This window comes from Myotis lucifugus, unplaced genomic scaffold, assembly GCF_000147115.1.
Source record: "Myotis lucifugus unplaced genomic scaffold, Myoluc2.0 scaffold_22, whole genome shotgun sequence".
NCBI lineage: Eukaryota > Metazoa > Chordata > Mammalia > Chiroptera > Vespertilionidae > Myotis > Myotis lucifugus.
In genome coordinates this window covers 5,816,819-5,841,233 of record NW_005871070.1, presented here as the reverse complement: position 1 = coordinate 5,841,233, position 24,415 = coordinate 5,816,819, and the positions used below count along the sequence as shown (strand labels likewise).

Below are 24,415 nucleotides of genomic sequence, written 5' to 3'. Positions count from 1 at the left end.
CAGTACAGTGCACTGTTTATAGTACTGCTGGCATGGGAATTCCTACTTAACTTGAAAGAGATCTCTGAATTCAAAAGGGAAGATGCACAATAAGGAATTAGCTCCTGGGTTCTGAAGAGCCTACATTTCAGTCAATTATACCACATGAACAACAAGGAGACCTTTGAATGTTCCAGTGCATATTTGTGCCTGAAAATAACTAGTAAAGGACCTTGTGAGCAGCAGCACATGGTCACTTATGCCTCAAGTGGGGTCCCAGTCCCACAGGACAAGCCTCAGAAAATGTGGGGTCTGCGGGCCGCCCCTGGTGGCTCAGAGACACACACCCGTGTGATTCCACCAAATGCCACACCCTGTCTTTATACCACAGCCTGTTGTCCATGTGGCTGGATGTTCGAATCAAGAAATCTACACCCCTCAAGGTGGATGAAAGGCTTGACCGAGCATCCCAGAGAAAAAAAGCCAGCACTTTGATAAACAGCTCCCACAACGTGGAATTTTAATGAGCAGAAGCAAAACCCAATCTCCTTGCTCAGAAAGCAGATGTCTTTGTTCTTTTCGTGTTTTAACATTTTATTAGCTCAACATCACTTTATTCTGGTACCTCTTCTCTAAGAACTGAGACACGTCTGTGCCTCTCTGCATTGTTTTCTCACCTAACGCGTTTGAGTTTATGTGTTTAAGGAAACTCTTAGGAAAGGTGTTTTGAGGCTTCAAGGTGTGTTGTTCTGGAATTCTTTTTTAGCGGAGCAGACACATTTTGCCTAAGTAATTTGCTGTTGTGATTGGAGAGCATGAGGCTTTGGGTACATAGGACTTGTGCTGTCTTTCGTATGACTGCCTCACTGAAGAGGGTTGGGAAGGGGAGTAACGAGAGAGGCACGGGAGACAGAGCTCTGGGAGATTCCTCAGAGTTAAATAAGAGCCCAAAGCTTTGATGTACGCTCTCTCCACGCTGAGAAAATATACTTGACTGAGATTTCTAAAAATAAGGTTTTTGTTTCGGCACAGTGCTGGATTGTTAAGACTAAGATTACAAACACAAAATTTGGGAAGCTTTTCTTCCCCATAAACAGATACATGTGGGCACTTCTGGGCACCGTCCCAGGCTCTCCTTGAAGTAGCCGGGAGTCCACATGTGTGCGTGAGCCATATAGCTCACCTCCTGAGTGCAGTCAGAGGGCAATATGGCATTTAAATGAGCTCTATCAAAGTGTTATTGTATCCACAGGCCAAAAAATTTAAGAAATATTTTTTTTCCTCCTCTTTTATCTGCTGCCAAAAGAGAGGGGGAAGATAGGTACTGGAGCCGTGTCTTCAGTCTGCAGACCAAGCTTCTTTTGTGCGTGGCTCATTCACTCAGCTCTTTCACTATGATGGAGTTGTGGTTTGAGAACAGCCTCTTTATTCCCAACACTTACCCGTTGCTCAGGTAGCAGGGACAGTTTCCTCAGATAACCTGTCCTTATTCACAGCAAAGCCCTATTAGCAGTTATAAAATACTCGAGCGTAATGGCTGGCACGCATTGTGCTCAAATTCATGTTCTGCTCTTGTCCTAAGAGAATTATATCCCAACAATGAAAAACCCTGGCTTTGGGAGTTCAGTGTGTCAAAGACTGTTCTCTATCGTTGTATTTTCTCCGTAATCTAAGCCTGAATTAGAAGAACATCACAGATGCATGGTGTGTTGGACATGGAGCACATGCATGCATTTAAATCACGTATATCTTACTTTTTTACTGATGTAATTGTGAAATATGTTCTTTTTGCATTCATAATTAGGGGGTGGAACAGATGGTGAAGGCTTAGTTTAAAATAATCTGTCATTAAAATAACCTAGCCTACTGGTAATTCTTCACTCTAACTGGAGTTAGGTCACAGGAAAAGACTTTGGGGTGGTTTTTTTCTCTTCTGCATTGGAGTAGAGAAGAAAGAACCACTAATTTTAGAGTAGTGATGTACATGAGAGTTGTCCCTATAAAGGCACCATGGTAAGATTTCAACCTGAAATTTGGCTGCAGTGGAATATGCAGGAAAAAAGAAAGCAGAGACAGGCTACTTTGAGAAATTTAAGTCCATTTAGCACCAGGCCGTAAACATTCGTATACCTCAATCATGAAGCTGCAGTTAGTTTCATACCCTGCAAGGAAATAACCTCATCATTTGACAAATACTGTGGGAGGCGCAGCGTTGAGGGTTAGGAAGCTCTGCTTTCCCCTTATATGCTGCACTGATGGCAGGGGACATACATTATAATCACAGGCATTGCTGTTTGGAGATGCTGCAGCTCCTGACTTCTATTTCCAAGCCTCACTCCTACATGTGTACCTCATGGACTTCCTGGGATGTGACAAAGGCAATCTCCTGTCTGCCCTATTGTGATGGCTTAGAACTGGTTTTAGTAGTAAGAAAACTGTCTTGATAAATGAGCTACATGCATTCCTTAAAATGTCTGTTTTACTGTTTCTTCTGAGATGTTGCTCTCCGTCTGCTCTGAGGGAAGCAGATAGATCCCGGCATGGCTTTCTAATAAATCTTCTCAAGGAGGGGCTAGCATTAACATTTGTGTAGGTTCTTTTTCATCCTAATCCAACCTTAGTTAATAATCAGAAAATTCTACATGCTGAGTAAGAAGATGTAATTAACCCTTTGACCCCAGAATCTTAATGGGCGCCTGTTGAAACAGTGGGCAGATTTAAAAAAAAAAAAGTTAAAAACTAGCCTGCAGTGATTAAAACAGCTCAGCACAGAGTAGCTTTCTTGATTCAAATTTTTAAAAAGTTCCACAGAACTTTCAGATTAATCATATTTGGTTCCCAGGACTAACTGATTGAATGTTTCTTTTCTCCTCCCATCTTTTAAAATTCAGATACCCACATTCAACCAATATTGATGCTACTCTTAAGACTTTTCTAAGCCCTAGCTGTTTTGGCTCAGTGGATAGAGCTTTGGCCTATGCACAGAAGGGTCCCGGGTTAGATTCTGGTCAAGGGCATGTACCTCAACTCAGTTGCAGGCTCCTCCCCGGCCCGGGCCCTGGTCAGGGCTCATGCAGGAGGCAACCAATCAATGTGTTTCTCTCAAATCAATGTTTCTCTGTCTTTCCTTCTCCCTTCCACTCTCTCTAAAAATCAATGGAAAAATAGCCTCCGGTGAAGATTAAAAAAAGAAAAGAAAAAGACTTCTCTAAGCAGCAAAATACAGCTAACTATAGATAGGGGTCACTCTGCATGAGAAGGCAATGGCTACATAAAGAACAACCTTGCCAGTCCACTAAGACCTGGTTTCCTATCCCATTCTTCAATGTGCCAGGTAATCTAACCAGAGCATGAGACATTCATTTCACACTAAAGATATAATAGACTGAAATGGTTGATAAGCATAAAAGTGAAAAATTAGCTAACCACTTTGGTTTTACTTTGTTTTGTTTACCTCTGTGCTGGCATATAACTAATCTGACTAGTTGTTTTTATCCCCACCACATTGGCTGTTATTTTTAATTGAATTGACTGGACACTTTGTGTCATGTAGACACAGACTCATTTTAATCTCACCAGGAAATTGGAACATGTGTTGAAGCCTCTGTTTTTGCCAAACAAAACTGGCCAGTCCTTAGATCACTGCTGCTTAATAGCATCAGATGTTTAGCCTCCAGATATTCCGTCTCCCTGCTATGGTATCCAGACCTCCCCTAGTATTTTAGCAAATACATGAGATATGAACCTAATGTTAAAAATGCAAAATCCCTTTTAGTGAGAAAGTAAAGGATGTGTGTCCATGGCAAATGAATAGCACTCCGTGTTTTGGAAGACTATAAAAGAAGCCAGTCTAACTCTGATATCCCAAGTGTCGGGAGATATTCCAGACTATGTTAGACATCTGGAGCATCAGAATCTGCAAATAATCTAATAGGCCCAGAAACAGAACCCTTGGAGGGGGTACCATCCCTCTCAGTCACTGCAGCATGTGTGCTATAAGGGGGAGAGAGCGCTGGGTTTGGAGGTTTCTGCGCATTTACTAAGCCTTGGCTGAGCAGTTTGTTAGGTGTTGGCTAGATAAAGTTGAATAATTTATCACCCACTGTTGAGAAATTCAGTCTCCTTGGAAGTTGAATAGACTAGCCAGGGACACATCATGTCATAAATACTTCGATAATACTAATGAAGCGCAGCAGCTCTCATCCTGGCTGTGCCGCTGGCTGGCTGGATGATCTTGTCCAACCATTTAGCCTCCCTGTACCTCAGTTTCCTCGCCTGTAAGATGAAGACTACACTACAGATTATCTCTGCGCCAGCTCCACCAGTCTTTTCTGCTTTTGATCAGCCTTTTCCTTGTCACTTGTCCCTGTAGACATTCTCTTGTGATCTCTCTCTCTTTCTCTCTCTCTCTCTCTCTCTCTCTCTCTCTCTCTCTCTCTCTCTCTCTCTCTCCTTCTTTTCTGACAGTGGCATTTTAGGTTTGAGAAGATGGCTACCCAACTCTTGGTGACTGTATGCCAGGCCATGGCTATCAGGTTGCATGGAAAACCTAACCAGGCTCTTTTCTCCATGGGGAAGGTCGAAAGGGGAGCGTCATAATCCTCATGAGGTGAAGACGTGCTGAATGAGATCCTCCTCAGACTTCCACAAAAGCATCTCTCTCCCTTTTGCACTGGTTTAAATAAGGTCCCACTGCACCACACTGTAAGCTTGAAAGGTGGATCTCGCCATGGGGTTGAGGTTTTGTCCTGTGTTAAGGAACTCTCTCTGCTAGTATTTCACTCGTGTCCCATAGCTGGTTCCAGGAGGGATATTATAGAGCAAAGGTGACCTATTGTGAAAGTGACTTATGAACTCTCTTGTCATCCCATTTCCCATGTTTCTCCTTGCTACTAATGAGAGGATTCTGTCATTTGAACAAATCATTCAAAAACAAGTGAATTTTAAGCTGCCTCAATATAAATATTTTAACTTCAGAAATGCTGTACAATTTATTTTTTCATTAATATACAAAACCAATTAGAGAATCTTTATATTTAGTGGAAGGCAGCATAGTTACCAAGTCTATCAGCTTTCCAGTCCCAACTCTACCACTTCCTGGGGACAGGAATGTTGCCTAACTTTGCTAAGCCTCAATTCCCTAGCATGTAAAATGTAGATAACAATATAATTACTTCAAATGGTACTTGTCAAAATTAAAAGTGAGTATATGCAAACTGCTTAGCACATATTGCTTAATAAATATAAACTATTATTATTATACTATCTTAACCAAAAGTTTGTTTATTATGTAATTTGCTTTTATGTGGAACAATGCAATATGATTTTTGAAATGTTTTTAGAAACCACTAAATCAGAGGAAGAGGTGGGGCACCGCCCACAGTTTCTGACCAGTGGGGCTATGAAAAAGGATCTGGAAGCATGGAATTTGAATCTTATATGTACATATAAGTATATATAAATACAGAGACACACATATTCCAACAAGCATAGATACATATATACATAAATACATATATTGCTCTCAAAAAATTAGTATTTTAGGAGACTGAAATTGCTGAGATTTCAGGCAGCCTATTTTTCTAATTAAATTTTACATTCTTCTTCCATATTTTATACGTAAGAATTATGTCATTCAGTGTTGCCACTTACCTGGTTCCCACTGTGGATTTCCTATACTTCCAAAGTCACAGCCTCTGTGCATACCACTAGTCTTTAAAACTTCTCTTCCCATGCAAGTAGTGTTTGTGCAATCTACCTGGTTAAAAATCTATAATAATAAAAGCATAATATGCTAATTAGACCGGAAGACTTTCCAGACGAAGCTGGGGCTGCAAGGGAAGTCTGAGTCCCAGTTGCCAGAGGGAAGCTGGTGCTGGCCGCCAGGGGAAGGAATGCCTACTCTTGCACAAATTTCGTGCATCAGGTCTCTAGTAAATAAATAAAGCAAACAAAAGACATGAAGATGATGGCACATAAAATGCACTTGTATTATAAGAATTTAAAACAAATTTATTCTCAATTTGAGTGGTACATTGCAGCTGGAGTCCCTGATGATTTAGACCATTTATCAAACTGAAAATGCAGCCCTCCATTTAAAAAGTGAAACTAAGGTTTCCAGAGTTACAGATGGTGTGTAACATCCTTCTCCCCCTCACCTCCACCCCCTGCCTTTCTCCTTTTGTTTCCATTTCAGGAGTCATAATAGAAAGTAGATTTGTCACACAAAAAACTTTAATACAGAGTTTTGCAAAAAAGGGATCACAATTTGAAGGTCTCAGCCTATAAACATTCCCCCACAAGGTACTGACCTCTCCTATCTGTTCTAACAAAAGGCAGTGGGAGTGAGGCGGGCATAATCCTTTATTAATTAGAAAATTACTGATGCTCTTCATAAGGAAGTATTTTTTCTCTCATTTCATTACAATTTTCATTGCTGTTCAGCTATTAAATGGAGAATTTTGCTGATTTAATCTTAGTAACGACTGAATCCAAATAAATAAATAAATAAATAAATAAATAAATAAATAATGCAACATCTTATAAAATCAACATGACCCAATTTTATACATGAATGTAATGCATCTTAATCAAATTGACAGGGACATAAGGAAGTCACTGAAATAAAGGAAGGCTTGTAATCTTAATTCAGACCTTTAATTTGTTCATGTATAATGCGATGGTAAAAGATCCTAGGACCTCTGTTCAACACGAAGGAAAAAATGGTCTTTAATTTGATATGTGTTACTTGTATCAGATTCCTTACTAATTAAACCTCCATCATATATATTTATTAACCTTCTTATTTATTGTTTCTTCCTACAGTCCCTGGATGGCTTTGTGTTTGCACTAAATCAAGAAGGAAAATTTTTGTACATTTCTGAAACAGTCTCAATCTACCTAGGCCTCTCACAAGTAAGTAAAACCGTTTAGATTCTTGGTGGTGATTGTGTAGGCTCCTTGAATCTCGTGCTTTTTCTTGCTCAATGGATATTCTGTTTAGCATGAATTACCAAAGAATGAATTATTCTTTGATCAATCTTCCTGACTCTTCTCTCTCACAAAGTCAGTGGGAAAATGGTATGTCAGTTGGGAGCACTCGGAATAAACTTGTGCTCAAAAACTTTAGTCCCCTCCTCACCCCCAAGGGTCATTATTAATTTATTGAAAACAAATGAAGTTTCTTCCCTTGGTTGTTCTGAACTTTGAAACCTCTGTACCTGGTAGGAGAGGGACACAGGGATAGCACTTCCCTTGTGTCCTATTACTGGATGTTTATGGAGTTCCCTGCATTGTCCTGGGAGCTGACACAATGACAGGGAGTCACTGGAGTCAAGAAATGCTGAAAGAGACCATTAAAATGTGTTGCAGGGAGGATTCCAGCAAGGATATATTTGCTGCTTTTGCAAATGCTTCTGAATGCGGAAAGACAGTTTCATAAACTTAGATAGCCTTGTATTATTTGCAGTTTAATTACTCACACGTGTCTGTTAGAGGTTCAAAGATAAGAAAACGGAGGCAGCTGGGACAAGGGGCAGAATCCTAGATGTTCGTTCTCGCTCTTCCTCTGGAACACAAAACGTTTACCTCCAAGACACGAGCTGTGTCTAAAGAATGCCAAAATACACCGAAGAAAAGTTCGCGATCCAACTAATTATCCAGATGTTTTCTCCATAAAAATGCTGAACACCTGGATATTTGTGCCCATACAGGTGATTGGCTGAGTTTGACCCTTTCATCTGGTGGTTTGGCAGGAGAGAAACGCAGCCTGGGTGGGAAGGAGTGTGTGTGTGTGTGTGTGTGTGTGTGTGTGTGTGTGTGTGTGTGTGTGTGTGTGTGATGATCTGCCAAGTTGGATAATCTATTTCTCATTCAGTTGCTCCTTGGAGCTAAAGATGGAGGTAAGATTTGTCTTCTCTTAAGCAGGACCCTCCCCAGAATCCTTGATTCTGAAAGTTGGCATCACTCTAAGGAGGTCTCCAGTGTGGCTGGAACCTTTTGGCTATTAGTGAGTTTGCTGGATAATGGATAAATCAAGAAAGACATTGGGAAATAATAAAGAGATATTTGGCATTCGAGAAGGGTTGGGGGAGGAGGAGAAACACTGCCAAATTTGATAATTTACTGTTGAGAATCCAAGCAAGGGTCCATTAACTCTTCCTTGAAGAGAGTGCAAGCTATTTGCTATAGTATATAGAGTAATTCTGTTTTTTTGTGGACTTCAGCAAACCAAATGATAGAAATGGAGCTATTGTTAACTCAATATTAGTATTCTTGCATCTTGTTGAAAGCTCTGGTTTTATAATTGCCTATAATAATAGACTTTAAGCCTCGTCTTAATCTGTTTGGGACCTCATATGGGGATTCTCCAGTTTTAAAATTGGTGTGCCACCATGATAATAGGTATAAAACCAGAAACACCACTGTTTGTTGTTCTGCAATGCCCATATTCATCTGTTTTATGCAGACTGTCCAACAAAGTTTAATCAGCCAGTGAAGAAGAAGGATGAATAATTAGTTTAAGCAGGTAAATGCTAATTAGGGAACTCCTGAAAAGCATCCATTATATACTAGCTCAAAACACATTTTACAGCCCTGGTTAGTGGTGTAATCCAAATTCTGTCAAGGCAACTGCATTTTCTGTAATTGAGATGTGTATGTTTGCTTTGCATAACAGATGGCTCTGTATGCTTAGACTGATAGCTAGGAAAATAATAATTGCATTATTCCGGCCAAAAGAATATTAGCTCTTGGGTCTCGGCCATTTCAGTTGGTCCTCCTGCCAGCACAGCATATGCACATATATGGATTGGATTTTCAAGGAAATTGATGCATCTGGAATTGTGTGGCCATCTGAAATATCATCTGTTCAAGAAAAATTTGGCTTTAACCCTGTGCTGGTTTCTCCTTAAAAGCAGTTGATTTCACTGCTTCTCTCCTGTAACATTACGTCAATCTTGTCCTAAAATCTGAGTCAAATCATTGAGGTTTCTGCAGAATAGAGTAGCTGCGTAGACATGGCACAGTAGCTGGCAACTCCCATGCAGCCATTCCCTGCTCGTATGTGATGGGTTTTAAAGTGTGTGTCGATAGCCAGCATCTTGACCTCCCAGGGGTAGACACTGGCATAGTGTGCCGTTGCCCTGTGGGTGGATGTGTGCAGTGTTGCCATAAACGGTCAGTATGCTGGTAGAGGCTCTGAGGTACGAAACGGAGGTCATCCTTTGGAGGCATTACACAGCTGAAATGATGAAGGGTAAGTCACTAGAAAATGATTTTTGCTTATATCATTGTGTGTACTAGTATTTAGAGTTCAGAACTAAATGTTAAGAATAGTTCTGGGTCAACATGAAAACAGACTGATAAGAGCATGGTACTTTTTTATGTGCACCAAAGAATGAGGCGAAGAAAGGCTATGCTAAAACTTTGGGAAGGGATTTCCAACCCAGTTAACGTTCTAAGTCCTAATTGGGTAATTACGGTTCCTGAGACCTAACAGTTCCCAAGTTTCTTCGGTGCCCTCTTCAAATGTGGGGTGCTTGTGGCTGAATACAAAGTAACATATACTCAAAGTCATTAAGTACATACTTAATCATTTACACACACACCCAAAAACTCTGCTGTGTCCTACAAGTTGGCTTCGGTGGTTATTCTATCAAATTCTAGACTGTGATAAGGAATCTATAAAGTTATACTCCCTCCTTTTCTTTATAAATAGTTTCATGAAATAAAGACAGCACGTACCTGCAGCATCAGAGACTGTCATTGAAATCACTGAGGGATATGGTGAGCATGGGGGTGTGTTCGAGCATAGCTCTGTCTGCCTGTGTAACTCCCAAGATATTCCTTCCTAAGTTTTATTTTCTTTCAACATGTAAATAAATATGGTGACTTTAAAATGGCTTATGTTCAGGAAAGGATTAGGGTTATTTTTGGCACTTAAGAAAATTAAGTAGAGAAACTTCTACTGAGCTCTGTTGAGTAGTAAGAATATAGAGACAGCTAGAGTGGGTTATTATTCTACAGTCCACTGAGTGTAGCAATGTCTGGTGTTCAGGGTGTGTGTGTGTGTGTGTGTGTGTGTGTGTGTGCGCCAATTATCCTCTTTAAAGTATTTTCTTATTGTCATGATGATGGGAATGAAGGATCCATGATGATGTCTGAACCTCTTCGGCAGAGATATTTAACCTAACATCCAAGATGTAGTCTCAGGTTGTTGAAATGTGTACTGCTGATTTTCTTCCCGTAGTAAAAATGACTTCCAGGGACTCACCATGAGGCCTTGTCTTAAAGGAAGACCCCTAAATATCGATGCTGAGTTTGGTTTACATGGAGATTAAATGACTTCTATCTGGTGATGGCCCTCAAAACTGCTAAACACCACTCTGCTCTCCAGCTATCAAGGGATAAGCAGGGGTGAAAATGAAGGAAGAAAACAGAGCAGATTTCTAACACTGAAATGTAGCAGTAATATGTACCCAGCTTTTATGAAATCTCCTTCAACTTGTAAGAAACTTAATCACCAAGAATCCAATAGAGACTTTATATGATTTTTTTTAAAAAAAGCAATTCTATTTTGATATAAGATTTAAAGCAGCTTAAAGAAATATTTATTTGTTGGCCTATACCCTCCTCTTTCTACAAAGGAAATAGCTTGCATAAACATATACAATAAAAAGTAATGGCAAAAAGAACTAGGATATAAGGAAAAAAGGTAAAAATAGGTACTATTTTACCACAGAATAGGAGAACACAATAGAGGCTTATAAGAAGGGATATAAATGGTCTGATAAAGCTTCAAATGTAGCTATGAATTTCCTGTTAGCCAGAGCAAAAAGGGATATACAGCAATCATAAAAAATAAGGAAGCATCACTTTTTAAGAAAAGTTTTTCTAGGACAGAAAGAGAAAAATAAATCTCAAATACAATTTTTGTAGGGGCTACTATGTGGATTATATGTATTGATTTGCTTCCAGTGGGGTCCACATTCAGAGCAAGGCTGTAGTAACCCATATAACAAACATGAACATACATATTGCAAATCTCATAGGTAGGCAGAAGACTCCATCATCCCCTCCCCCACCCCCCACCCCCACACACACACTCAGCTGTGGTGTGCCAAAGATTATTTTGAGAGCTATGTTCTGGCATCATCTGCACTTAAAATAGTGTTGACTAGTTTGATGATTTGGGGGCTTCTAAATGAGCTTTCACTGTTCCACATAAATCCTGCATTTTCTTTTAAATACTGACTAGAAATTTAACATTATAGTTGCCAGAGGCAGAGGACCTGGGTCTTAGTTAAGCCTATATAATAAAAGCCCAATATGCTAAGTGTCTGGTCATCTGTCCAGCCATTCAACCAATCAAAGCGTCATATGCTAATGATATGCTAAGACCCCTCAACCACTTGCTATGACGTGCACTCACCACCAGGGGGCAGACATTCCAACTGGTAGGTTAGCTTGCTGCTGGGGTCTGGCCAATTGGGACTGAGCAAGACTGGCTGAACATGCCCTGGAGCCCTCCCACGGTCCTCCCGGCTGGCCAACCTCCCGCATCACTCCCCAGCCCCTATCATGCACTGGTGGGGTCCCTCAGCCTGGCCTGCACCCTCTCACAATCCAGGAACCCTTGGGAGATGTTGGAGAGCTGGTTTCGGCCCCATCCCATAGGGCAGGGCAAGGGACCTCACTGGTGCATGAATTCGTGCAAAGAGCCTCTAGTCAAAATGTAAAAAAAAGAACTCACAGCTTCTGAAAACATTTTTCCTTGAATATAAAGTGAGAAATGATGATTCTGATGTACACCTAGGCCAGCAAAATGTTTTCAAGTTAACATAGAGTCTTATTTAAAATAAAATGGGCCCTGGCTGGGTAGCTCAGTTTGGCCCCTTGAGTGTGGCTCTTCCTAAGCCTTAGGAGTACCCTAATTAAGTTAATACCAATGTACCTACCTATATAGTTTAAGTTTAAAAAATTTGGCTCTCAAAAGAAATTTCAATCGTTGTACTGTTGATATTTGGCTCTGTTGACTAATGAGTTTGCCGACCACTGGGTTAGATCATTGTCTGTATACAGCAAGGTTGTGGGTTCCATCCCTGGTCAGGGCACATACAAGGAGCAACCAGTGAATGCACAAAAAAGTGGAACAAAAATCGATGTTTCTCTCTCTCTTTCCCTCCCTTTCTCTCTCTCTCTCAATTTAATAAATAAAATAAGATATAGATCAAACCGGGAAAGTAACAGATTTTCCCCTTGTGATTTCATTAGAAATAACCTGCAGCCAGTTAAGCCCTCTCTTGAAATATGTTCTAATCACCTCCCACTGCCTCCGGGGTCCAGCTTGCCTATGAGTCACTTCCCTTCTTCTCATTAAGCCCCATCATGGTAGAAGATGCTTCCTTGCTGTTGTAAGCCAGCCAAAAGGTAGCTGCACACATGGTTATACTAGTGCATTGGCTTGTTTCAAGGCAGCTTGCGGAAAGGGGCAGGGTGGCTGCAGATATAAGAGCTAATCGAGGTGAAGGTGAAAGGGGGTACATGGTTGTTTTAAATGTGGTTTTTTTTTAAGCCATGCAGATATAGTTACCATAAACTCCTTTCCCATCCTGTTGTTCATCTCCATATTTTACTTTTCTCTGCATTTGTTATATAAAATGGCAAATAAAATTATAGCCACAGCAACACAAGTACAAGGTCAAATAAATGACAGAGCTCAGTCTATTTGTGAAGCTATTCTGAAAGGAACCCTGGTGCCAAATGCAGTTTATTTGAATAATAAAGAAGAATTAGATTCCCTTGATAACTTGGCTGAGGGCCAATAAATCAGTGGAGGTTAAAGATGCTTTGCAACTGCCATGTCTCTCTTTTGCTTTTCCAAAGTACAGACCTCCACTCTTCCACTCTGTTTTTCAATGCAAATCAAGTTGAGGTTAGTATGTGGTTAATTCTCTCACTTCTATGATTATAAAAGACATTCTATATTTCTTTAGTAGGATTTTAAAAAAAAGCAGCATTAGCTTTCCTCACAAGTTATTACTCTTGCTTGGCATCATCACATCCCAAATAGCTGGAATATAAAGACAAAAAAAGGATTATTTCAACACAGCAGTGGGTATATAATAATGGAGCCAAGTGTTAGCATTGTTTTCAGTTGGTGTTTTAAATTTACAGGACACTGAGATAACTTGGGTTCCTTCCATAAACGAATACATGTAGCCCTCCAAATATTGCTATGTAGCTCCCCTTTTAAAGTCTTTCGGGTAGACGTACCTTCATATTTTTTTAAAAAAGAAAATGCATAATTTTCTGCTTATGTGTGTTTTCTCCCTGGCAAGTCTGCCTTTTTCTCCTGCACTAATCATAAAAAGTTCGTCACTTCTGGGCGTAACAAAGAGAAATGCCCTTTTGAATGTGGAGGCTCTGCGGGTTTAGAGACTATTGAGAAAATATAAGTATCAAAATAATTCTGAAACAGTACAAGGCGCAGTGGCACATTATCAATTTACAACATTTAAATTGATAAATGCTTGGTGGTGAAGGCCTACAAGGGCACTTTGAAAAGCAAATAGCGACCTGGTGAAGAAATTGATTTTCCCCCCCGAAAATGACTGCATGATGCATCATTTGACTGCATGCTGTCCGAGTGCTTGACAGAGATAATCTCAGCAATCCCACGGGTGACCTTATCGTTCTCACCAGGGCAACTTCGTCTGCGCTCTGACTTTGTGCATGTCAAGGCTCCTCCCGGCAGGATCCTTGGGGGGAAAAGTTCCTCTGTTCGATCCAGATATTCCACTGCTCGCTCTTCCCCCTTCCCCCCCCCCCACCCTTCCAAAGAGGCAAGCACTCCTCTGTATTTCATCCATAATTGTGAATGAGCCGGGCAGAAGAACTCCGCAGCTCCGCGCTCTGTATCTTTGTCTTTTAGTTCACATAGTTCTAGGTGATATTAGCAGGAATCTTTTTATCAGGAAGAGTAGAAAAATTCCAGAATGTCCTTTCCCTTTTTTAACAAAATGGAAAAAGCTAATCCGTTTCTTTCTTCCTTATATTTGCAAGGCTTTTCTTTCTTTCTTTTTTTTTTTCTCGCTTGCAGTCTTCACGCAGGAAGCTTCCGAAACTGCTTTAAGCCATGCACTTTAATTTCTGTGAATATGGTTCCTTCACCATGCAGTGATTCTCGGTGTTTCTCATGTAACTTTGCAATTATGTCATACTGACATCAGGCCCAAATAACACGCCGCCCAGTGCTGTGGGGCTGCATCCGCGAGGCAGCCTCTGATTGTATAATTCGCCAGGACCACTGGTGTTTAGAAAACATTTCACTGCTGGAGAGAAACATTGACCACTTCTCTATGCTTATGCTTATAGTTCCTCTGTTGGGATGTGTGTGCCTGCCTGTCTGTTTATCAGCAATCTCCCTGCCACTCAGCTTGTCCTTGATAATTACAATTCCTGATTAGCCACTTCCTGAAAGCAGCAAACACCCTGCCCAGTGTGGCACCCTGCAGCTCCAGTCCGCTCTGGCTGTGACACCCTCAGTTCACCATATTCAACCCTTTTACCTCCTTCTTTCATCCACAACATTAATTCTGAGTGAACAAGACGTGCTTCCTTGCTTTTGACAAGATTTGCTGCAGTCTCATGCGACAAAAACCCAACACTCATTCCAGATTCAGAAAGTAGGATTTATAACAGCATTTTAATTTAATGTTGGATGTCGAACATATAAAGAGATCACAGTAGTACTAGAGCTGAAAATTGATGCCTTTTTTATTAGTGTCCTCTCAGAAGTGGTGAGACGCTGTTTGTGCAATGGAGCACAGAGCAGCACAGTCAGATGAATGAGGATATGCTATCTGCAAGGAATCATATTTCAAGCCACTGTCGGCCTCTATTGATGTGCTCAGAGTTGAAAGGTTACGCTAGTAAATGCCACCCGAATTTCCAGCATTAGAAATCGGTAGAATAATCTGCGGGCTGTCACTTGATGCTCAGCCTAAATGCACCGCACGGGGATGTTTTACTTATTTTAACTCCAAATTAATTTCTGATTACCGGCGCATTTCTTCCTCTCTTCCATGTTCTTATCTGTCCCCAAGGGGGACTGATTTTTAACAGGCTTTTCAGAGTAAACCAAAATCTCTGAAAGAAAATGAAAAAAAATGTGTGTCGTTATACAGGAGCATTATATTCTTCTTATTTATTCCTTCAGACATATTTTACCAGGCACTGAGGCCAAAACACCCAAAAGTCTGTATGCAGAGGGGGCTTCTGTAGTTTAGACTGAACCGCAGAATCACAAGATAAGAAAATAGAGGCTCACCGATTTCAAACACATACTATAAAGACCTTTCACGTTGCCTCTTAATTTCTAGACTTATTATGATCAAGAGAAAAAATAAATAAAATGGAGTGCCTATTCTTTACAGGATCAGAAATCTAAAGTCAGAAAAAAACTAGTCTTTGAGGAGCTAGCTCATTTGATTTGTGTGGATAAAATGGTATTTTCATATTCATTTTTAAAGTAGAGCACTGAGCAAAAGTAAAATGGAGAAGAAAATTTAGTCATCATTCTAAGTCTGTAATTTATTCATTTTTAAATAATGAAACGGTGTTTTTCTGAATTAACCCATGTATTATTCATGCAGGCGTTGGCAATGTAATGTCCCTGGTTTTCTGGAAAGCAGTGTACATTTCTTTGCCTGACAAGCAGTATTTTCTATATGGTATTAATTTAATGGCTTATTTTATTATGCAAAGTTGGAAAGTAAGATAATTTCTGTCTATAATGTGGTGCTTATACAGGCAATATATGCAAAATGATACTTCCACACCTCAGCCAGCTAGACTCCCTCAGTTAGCCCAGGCCTACCAGAGTGATGAGCGAATGCAAACTGCTCATATGAAGAATAAGAAATAACTTGACCTCCTGGGAAGGAGGTCATAAAATCGTTAAATTCATGTGAAATCCAAATTTCATTTCTACACACACACATTCAATCTATATTGGGTTTGAGCTCTCACACAAGAAGACATGGTTTTCATGTCAGGAGTTACATGGCAACAATTTCAGTGATAATTTCAGTTGGAATTTAATAAGGAAATGGACTTTAGGTTTTTGCATAAGTTCCAGAACTAGGCTGATAACCTGAACATCGATGCTGGTTTGAGGCAGTAAATGCCCTGTGGCTTTTTATCCTTCTTATTCCCTCTGTCCCCTTTGGATGACAGTCCAAAGATGCAATCTCTTTTTTCTTAAATAGTCATTTTCAAAGAGACTGAGAGCGGTTGTTCCAGTGATTTAGATGTACATGCCGGTGTACATATATAAATGCATAAATTGGTTTCTTCTTAATTTTTACTGTGCCTACTGCATCTTTGTCTACTGATGTAAGTAATTTCCAAAATGATTCACTATAACAGCCAACCAGGTTTCCTTTGGGTATGCCCCCCACCCCCTTCCAGCCTTCTACAACTGCAAATTTACCATATTCAATCATAAGGCAAAAACTTGCTCTGATGCTGTTAATTTTTAATGTGCTGGCAGATTAAATCTATTACTTTCAATAACTATGCAAACTTCTTGTGAGCAAGGGAATGTATGCAGAAAGAAGTTTATCCTGGGAAAGAAAATAGTAGTTTGAGATTGAATGCTGTCAGGGCCCTTGGCAGGGGTGACAAAAGAACACCAGTGTGCCAAGTGGGCATTTGGTCCATCTTGGAAGTATGTCAGTAACTTGCAAGTCAGGCAAAGAGTCATAGATGCTGTTTAGCTTTTCTTTTAGGTTATGGTTAGCTAAGCTTTGTGTAGCCTCCTCCCTTTTGGCCTCTCTCCCCCAAAGAAGCATTATTTTAGAACCACAGGCAATTCCTTTTAGCAGTGCTTTGCCAAGGAAACAATAGAAAATTGCCTCTTGATCAGGAAAGAGCTAAGGCTGTAAGGAGCATCCACACAGGAGATGGCTTCACGAACCTCTGAGTTTTATTATCATTTTATAATCTGTCCTGACTTTTAGTGTCTGTTCTTACTGTAATTTATTAGACGCTTAGATCTGGTTAAACTTGATTGTTTAAACCTGATTGTTAAACTTGATTCTTTATTTTTTTGGAGCTTACAAAACATTTGCACCAAATGTATTTGTTTATATATGGGGGAGACCCTGAGAAATGTTTCCAGAAAACAGGAATGGCAACATTAGGGAGGATTTGGGTCTTCCCCATGAAACATACAGGCTTGCTTTGTTCTAAGGAACTTTGAGGCTAGCAAAATTGCAGAATAACTAAATGAGGATTATTTATTTTATGATGTGTTCCTTTAAGTGGTGAGTTCCTTTCTTGCTTTTAAATATCTATGCAGGGATTCATTTTCTGGTTGACAAAATCAAAAGGGGGTGAGGGACAGGGAGAGGCACAAAAATTGAAGTATTCAGAGACATTCCATTTTAAGCTCGCTCAGAAATGACTTCGGTGGAAATCAAGGTTTGTTGGCAGACAGCTTTTTAAGAGCAAGCAAGGCCCACCACTCGAGGTAGGCATGGGGAGCCCCTCTGCCTCGGTCGGTCGCCAAATGAGATGGGAATGTTGTTTGCAACCTGGTCGTCTGGATGAGGGAATCACGGGCAGGTGGTCAGTCCAGGATCACTTCACACTGCCGGGGTCTGCATGCCTGCGGTGTCCTGTCTACATATCTGTGTGAATTACAAAAGTCTGCACATCCCGCGGGACAAAACATACACCTTGGAGGAAAATAAGAGGTGAGACTGGGAACCAAGTTCCTGAAATTGAAAATATAAAAAACATAAATTTTCCAGTTCATTCATTAAAATTGACACTGCAAGGTTTGCAAAGACCAAGAGAGGGCCGTGCCGTTTCACGACGCTCCAAAACCTTTTCACTTGAGCAGTAAATCATGCAATGGCTGGGAGTCGTTCAGCTCTTCAGTAAAAACACAGGCCTGCAACCGTGGGTGCAGCATACCTGGAAATGGGAAGAGTTAAACTGAAGATGTTTCTAAAATGTCGCCACTCCTCCGTGTCCCTGGGTGATATGTTTATCCATTCATTATCACCGAGAACACCTGGGGCGGTGCTCAGGAAATCAGATAGTGCCTTTTAAAATAATTATAAAAGAAGCATAGATTAGCCAGCTGAGGGGGGAAGAGACAATCCTGCTTCACGATGTTACTAATTTTGATCTGTTTGGGGGCATCAGCTTCCAAGTCACAACAGTGTAATAATAACTGACTGCAACAGTCGGCAGCGCGGCGGAGACAGGGTGCCAAGTGTGACGATTTCTAAAAAGCAAATGTTTTCCTGCAAACGAAATCCAGGCATTCATTTGCTGTTTATAAAATTAAGACACTCCATGGGCGGCGTGTCTGTTCTCGGTTCCTGGCTGAGTCTTTTATCTCTCAGACATGGCGGCTTGGGGGAAGCAAGAAGGAAGCGCTCTGGACCGGGACCCAGGAGACCTGGTGCTGGCCTCGCCTCTGCCCCTGATCAGGCCAGGGACCTTCGAGAAGCCCGATCTTAATTTCTCTTAAGTGTGAAATGAAGGGGCGATTGCTCAGGCTCCTTCTTCTTTAAGATGTGTGCTCTCTGAAATTCATTCAACACTGGACATTTTATCATAAGCACTAGGGTAGGTGGGGAAGGGGAGCCTGGGAGAAGTAGGCTATTTTATTTTTAACCTTCAAAGGAATTTAGTTGAGCAGATGCTACCCTGAACTAGTCAGAGTAGAAAAGAAATGATATGCCTTTTAAAGGGCACATCTAGCATATCTGCTGGGGTAAAGTAATTCTGGCAATGCTTCAAAGGATATAACTTTTGATGGTAAAGTAGGGAGGCTATGGAATGAAATCGCATATGGCAGGCTGTCAAAGTCTCCTAGACGTTCAGTACATTTATATAAGCGCAAATGGAGGCTGCTGAGATGGAGTCCCTAGCAATTTCCTGCTAAGACTGCTTTCAGATTATCTGATATTATTTGACTAAATTATCTCTGTAGAAGCTGAGGACAACTTTTATGATCAAATATTTTGAAATTAGTTTTCCTCGTTGGCAGATTATCTGAAATATGAATTGCTCTCATTTGAGCACTTGAAATTGAAAGGCCTTGGTAATAGCAATTATATGAAAACAAGGGTGCTGAAGTGCTGTATATCATGCTGAAGGGGAGTGTTTATAGGTCAGCCATGTCAATAACCCTAGTTCGCCCCGATACCTTGTTGCTACCCTTTTATTCTGGGCTCCTGCGAAGGACAGACTGGCTTTCTTTTAAACAAAAGTACATCGTTTTTTAGAATAAATGCTGATTTTACTGTCTCTAGACATTTAAACATAGTCAATTCATATGTATTACATTTCCCAAATATTTCATAGGGTATCTGTGAATCTGAGAAGTATGAAGACATTGAAAATGTGTAGAATTCTAAACAAGCCTGAGGTGTTATTACCCGTATGACTGGCTTGTGTGTTCCTGATGCCTTCTCTGTGAAGTACTCCTATCACTCTTCTCTGTTTATATTTATTGCCTCACAGTGAATGATAATTATAACTATCATTTATTAAGCCCTTACTGTGTGCCAATTGTTATTCTAAGCATTTTACTACCATTAAAGTGTATAATCCTAACTGCTATTGGGTATGATTCCTATCCCCATTTTATAGGTAAGCAAACTGAGGCTCAGAGAGGTTAAGCAGCTTGCCCAAGACAATACAATTAGGAAGTGACAATACTAGCATTTAAGCCCATCTCACTCTTTTCCAAAGAACTCACTATTAATTATTATTACTAGCTCCTGCTGGGAAGTTTTAGGTCATCAACAAATAGCATTATTCAAGGTTTATGGATAAGAGAAACTATAAACTTGGAGCAAATTAAGCATCCTGCTCAGAACCATAAAATAGTTATTTTTACAATGCCAGTACATATAAATGAACTTCAGAAAACATCAGTAAAGTTGCAATGATATACCTCAAAATTATCACATTCAAAATTATTAGAAACATTCCAAGATTCAAAAGCAGGGCCCAGTATCTAATCTAATAAAAGACAAAAAGGGTAATTGACCGTACCTTCGCTACGCTTCCCATTGGCTAATCAGGGCGATATGTAAATTAACTGCCAAGAAAGATGGTGGTTAACCGCCAACAAAGATGGCGATTAATTTGCATATGTAGGCGCAATGCTGGGAGGTGAAAGGGGAAGGACAGTGATTGGAAACCCAGGCGGCAGGCAAGAGCCGAGAGGCAGGGCAAAGGCAGCCCTGGGAGAGAACCGGGCCGCCTTTGATCGGTGATCGGAGAAGCCACGACAATCCCACAGCAGGAAAGGGCAGCCTGCAGCCAGCCCCCATGTGCGCCTGCTCCTGGGTCGCCGCTGTGATCCCAGAACAGGAAAGGGCAGCCCCACCCTGGCCACAGCTCAAGGGAGAGTACAACATGCAGTGAAAGCCAGGAGCCTGAGAGATCAACAGAGTGGGGCGCCTGCTCCAAGCCTCCACGGTGTGGAAACACACACACACAAACACACACACACACACACACACACACACACACACACACACGGGACGCCTGCTCCGAGCCTCTGCTGCCAGACTGTGGCCATCAGTAGGACATCCACTGAGGGCTCTGGGACTGAGGGGCAGGCTGGGCTGAGGGAACCCCACCCCGCAGTGCACGAATTTCATGCACCGGGCCTCTAGTTCAATAATAAGGGTCTAAACAAAGGGTACCCATGGTATTTGTCACATAGTTAATATGCGTTTATGCATGCCAGCATCTAACCAATACTAAGTGACCTACATGTGCCAAAAACTGCTAAAACCTGAGGCTATTAGTAACTAAGGCATAGTTCTTGCCCCAAAGGACTCAATGTCTTCAAGATGCTATAGCCATGGTAACCAGGCTATAGTGACCTCTGATAGCCAAGCTCAGATAATTTAATGAACAATGAATGTCACATAGAGATGCACTACCAAAGAGAGAGAGAGAGAAAGAGAGAGGGGGTGGGGATAGAATATGTAGATGACTAACTCTGCCTGGATTTACCAAGAAATGGCATTAGGTCAGGCCTTGATGGGCATTTCTCCCTGGAAAGGGGGAAGATGGTATTCCAGGCAGAGGGAGGCATATTTGCAAAGTCATTTCTTATGGCAAGAGAAGAGTCTGGAAAGCTAGGATGGCCAAGTGGGAAAGTGTGTCAGAAGAAACTGAGGATGTTGGACTTTCTTTTTTCGATCCTGGGGAGCCATAACAAGTTTTAAAGAGAAAGTGAAATATTAGATTTGTGCTTCAGAAAAAAAAATTATGACAAAAAATTAGAAGATAAATGGCATCTTCCAATTAAAACACCAGTTAATAGTCCAGGGAAGAGATTTTTTTTAAAAGAATTACAATAGGGCACACAAGTACAAATAAAGAAGGGATGGATTTGTGAGGGCTTGTTCCGATAAGACCAATGCCTTGGTGCCTGATAACGGTGCGGAAAGCAGGAGAAAGTGCATTTAAAACTTAGTTCCGATTTAGACATGTGGCATTGGAGGCGCTCGTGAGACATCTGTTGAATGAACAGGCTTCCGAGCTCAGGGGAGAGGTTGGGTTCTGAGTTACAGGTTGGAAAGGGTTAGCATATAGACTGTAGCTGTACCCGAGGGAGGAAGGTGAGATTACAAGGAGACTGTAGTTCTGGGAGGGAGTGGGGGCTGCTGGCCCAGGAAGAGAAAGCATCATGTGAGAGGAAACACACATGACCAGTGAGATACCTGCAGCGTCTCCCCCTCGAGAAGAAACCTGGACGTTGTCATTAGGAAAGTCAGAGAAAAGGAGGTTTTTCAGAAAGGATGAGATCAGATGTCCAAAAGGGTAATATTACGAGGATAGAGAAAAGCCATTGTGTCCGCCAGCTAGAAGGTTGCAGGGATGTGGCTGTCAGCAGCAGCACTAGTGAAGGCTGAGGCCGGCGGCATGCACGTGGCTGCTGAGTGAGAGGCACACAGGCAGTGAGTGAGTTTTGGTCCCTCTTCCAAGCAGTTTAGGGGTAACGAGGGTGAGGAGGGCAGGAGGAGGGTGAAGACTAGTTTGAGGAAAAGACAGGGTGTTGGGTCTCATTCTTAAGCTTAGATGACTAACATTCAGTTGAGAAGTCGGGCATATAGGAAAAGATATACTAAAGATGCGAGACACAGAGATAGTTTTTGGACCCAGGTCTCAAAAGGGTAAGTTTAATCGTATGAAAGGCATGAACCCAGGAAATAAATAGGTTATGTATCTCCCTCTTCTGCTGGGAAGAAGTTGAGAAATGGAGTTTGGAGGTGGAAGTAGGGAAAGAGAGAGAACAGTTTTGAAGGAATTCATGTTCTCGCTACAGGTGAGGCCAGAAGAAAACGATGTAGTTACTTAAGACCAGTCACAGGTTCAGTCTATGACCACTCTTTTCTGCCAAACCTGGTGGAAGTACAGCCAGTGAGAAAAACCCTAGGACAGTGGTCGGCAAACTCATTAGTCAACAGAGCCAAATATCAACAGTACAATGATTGACATTTCTTTTGAGAGCCAAATTTTTTAAACTTAAACTATATAGGTAGGTACATTGTTATTAACTTAATTAGGGTACTCCTAAGGCTTAGGAAGAGCCACACTCAAGGGGTCAAAGAGCTGCATGTGGCTCGCGAGCCACAGTTTGCCGACCACGGCCCTAGGACATCCTCGTGGGAGTAGCGGATTCAACGGCGGGCCAATGGCTGGCGCAGTTTACTGGTACCACATACGGTAGCATGTTAGCCTCTGACCCTTCCCCTGTTAATTGATGATCAATCCACTAAGAATGTCTGAACCCAAGATACAAGGATTGTGCTCATTGTTTCCCCTATGAGCATAAGATAATTTATATAGAAAAGAAAAAAAAAGTGAAGAAAGTATTTTCTGTAATACTTTAAACTTTAAAATCCCACCATATAAGCAGCCTTTGAACTTGTGGGTTTTCCAGTGGTCCTCATGCTCTCTCCGAATACTGAGGCTCTCCCATTCTCTTTCCGCTCATCTGTCTCTCCATACAATTAGTTCATAATTGGTGAAAACAATTCTTGTGGAGGTGCAATGTCTGCGAATATTGCTTCCTTCAGTAGCTCTTGGTAAGGGAAGTGATATGTTTGTTTTGTTATTTGGAATTTATTTTATGGTGAAAATTAAAGACCCTGGGGATTTTTAAACTCTACTTCTAATTGTTCTTTTTGTCACGGATTACAAAATAGAAAACCTTAATAATGATAACTAGACTTATAGCTACCATAGTGATGATTTGCTTCACGTCCACGTAGGTGATGTAAAAAATATAAATTGAAGATTTCAGAATGTGCCTCGATACTGGTTTTTGTTTGCTAAGAAAGAGAGCGGAAGGAAGGAAGGAAGGAGAGGGAGTGGAGAAATAGAGAGAGCAAGCTAAGCAGGAATAAATATGTTATGTTTAGCCCCTGACCCACCCCTGCAGCCCATGTCAACCCTTGGGTTATAGCGTAAAAGCCTGCAGCAAACTGGCATTTTACAAATATGTAAATGGGATGTGTAAAGTAAACCGGGATAGATGCCCGCTTGCAGAAGTGGGCCTATTAAATGAAACACATGCCATCGTGTCTGTTTCCAGCTGAGGTTCTGATGTGTGGGATGGCATGAGCGCCAGCTTTCCTATGCATGCGGCGTCATAAACCACAGTTTATCGTGCCACGTGAATGTGTCGAGCTGATTGTTTTATTATATTTGAGCATAAATTCTTCATCCCTTTCAGTTCCACCACCGTTCTCAGAGAATACAGGTTTTGTGCTGATACGCCGTTTCCTAGCTCTAGGCCGGGCCTACCCCTACTACTGACTGTAATTTACTTTTTGGTGTCTGTCGCCTTGAGCTTGCCTTCTGACTGGCTTGTTGAGTGATGTGCTAATCCATTATTTTTTTCAGACAAGTGTATCGACCAGTATAAACAGACTGGAGGGCACAAGCCTAAATGAAAGCTATACTTCCCTGAATCATTTAAAAGCCCCAGTGTGGCGGCAGAGCAGAGGAGCGGGGCTCTGTACGTAAAGGAGGGGGAGGTCTCGATAAATAAAGCAAAAACTGGAAACACCCCCGCCTGCAGCAGCTTCGCCCGGGTTTCAGGTGTTCCCCTTTATTCACCTCTGCGGGTTTTCTTTTTAACATGATTAGGAAAGGCCGCTTTAAGATGCCCTCTTCTAACAGAAATCTGCAGTGAAACACGGCATTTAGCATCTCCTGCCATTGGGGAGGCATTCTCACCTGATCCCCAGGTGTCTTTTGCTTGAAGTCACATACATTATTGTACCATGTTTATACACATAAAGGCAGAAAGCAGGCGCTCAGAGCAATTCAGCAGAAAAATTAAGCCTAAAATCGCCCCTTTCTGAGTCTTTCCCTT

The 24,415-nt window shown here is 41.3% G+C and overlaps 1 protein-coding gene across 1 annotated transcript in view; it reads left to right on the top strand.

The window, feature by feature from the left end:
* The window catches only part of NPAS3 (neuronal PAS domain protein 3), an 869,596-nt gene that overhangs the window by 618,217 nt on the left and 226,964 nt on the right, over positions 1 to 24,415 (top strand). Inside the window, 1 exon segment of the mRNA XM_023751473.1 lies at positions 6,805 to 6,894. Within this exon segment, the coding sequence (XP_023607241.1) occupies positions 6,805 to 6,894 (90 nt within the window).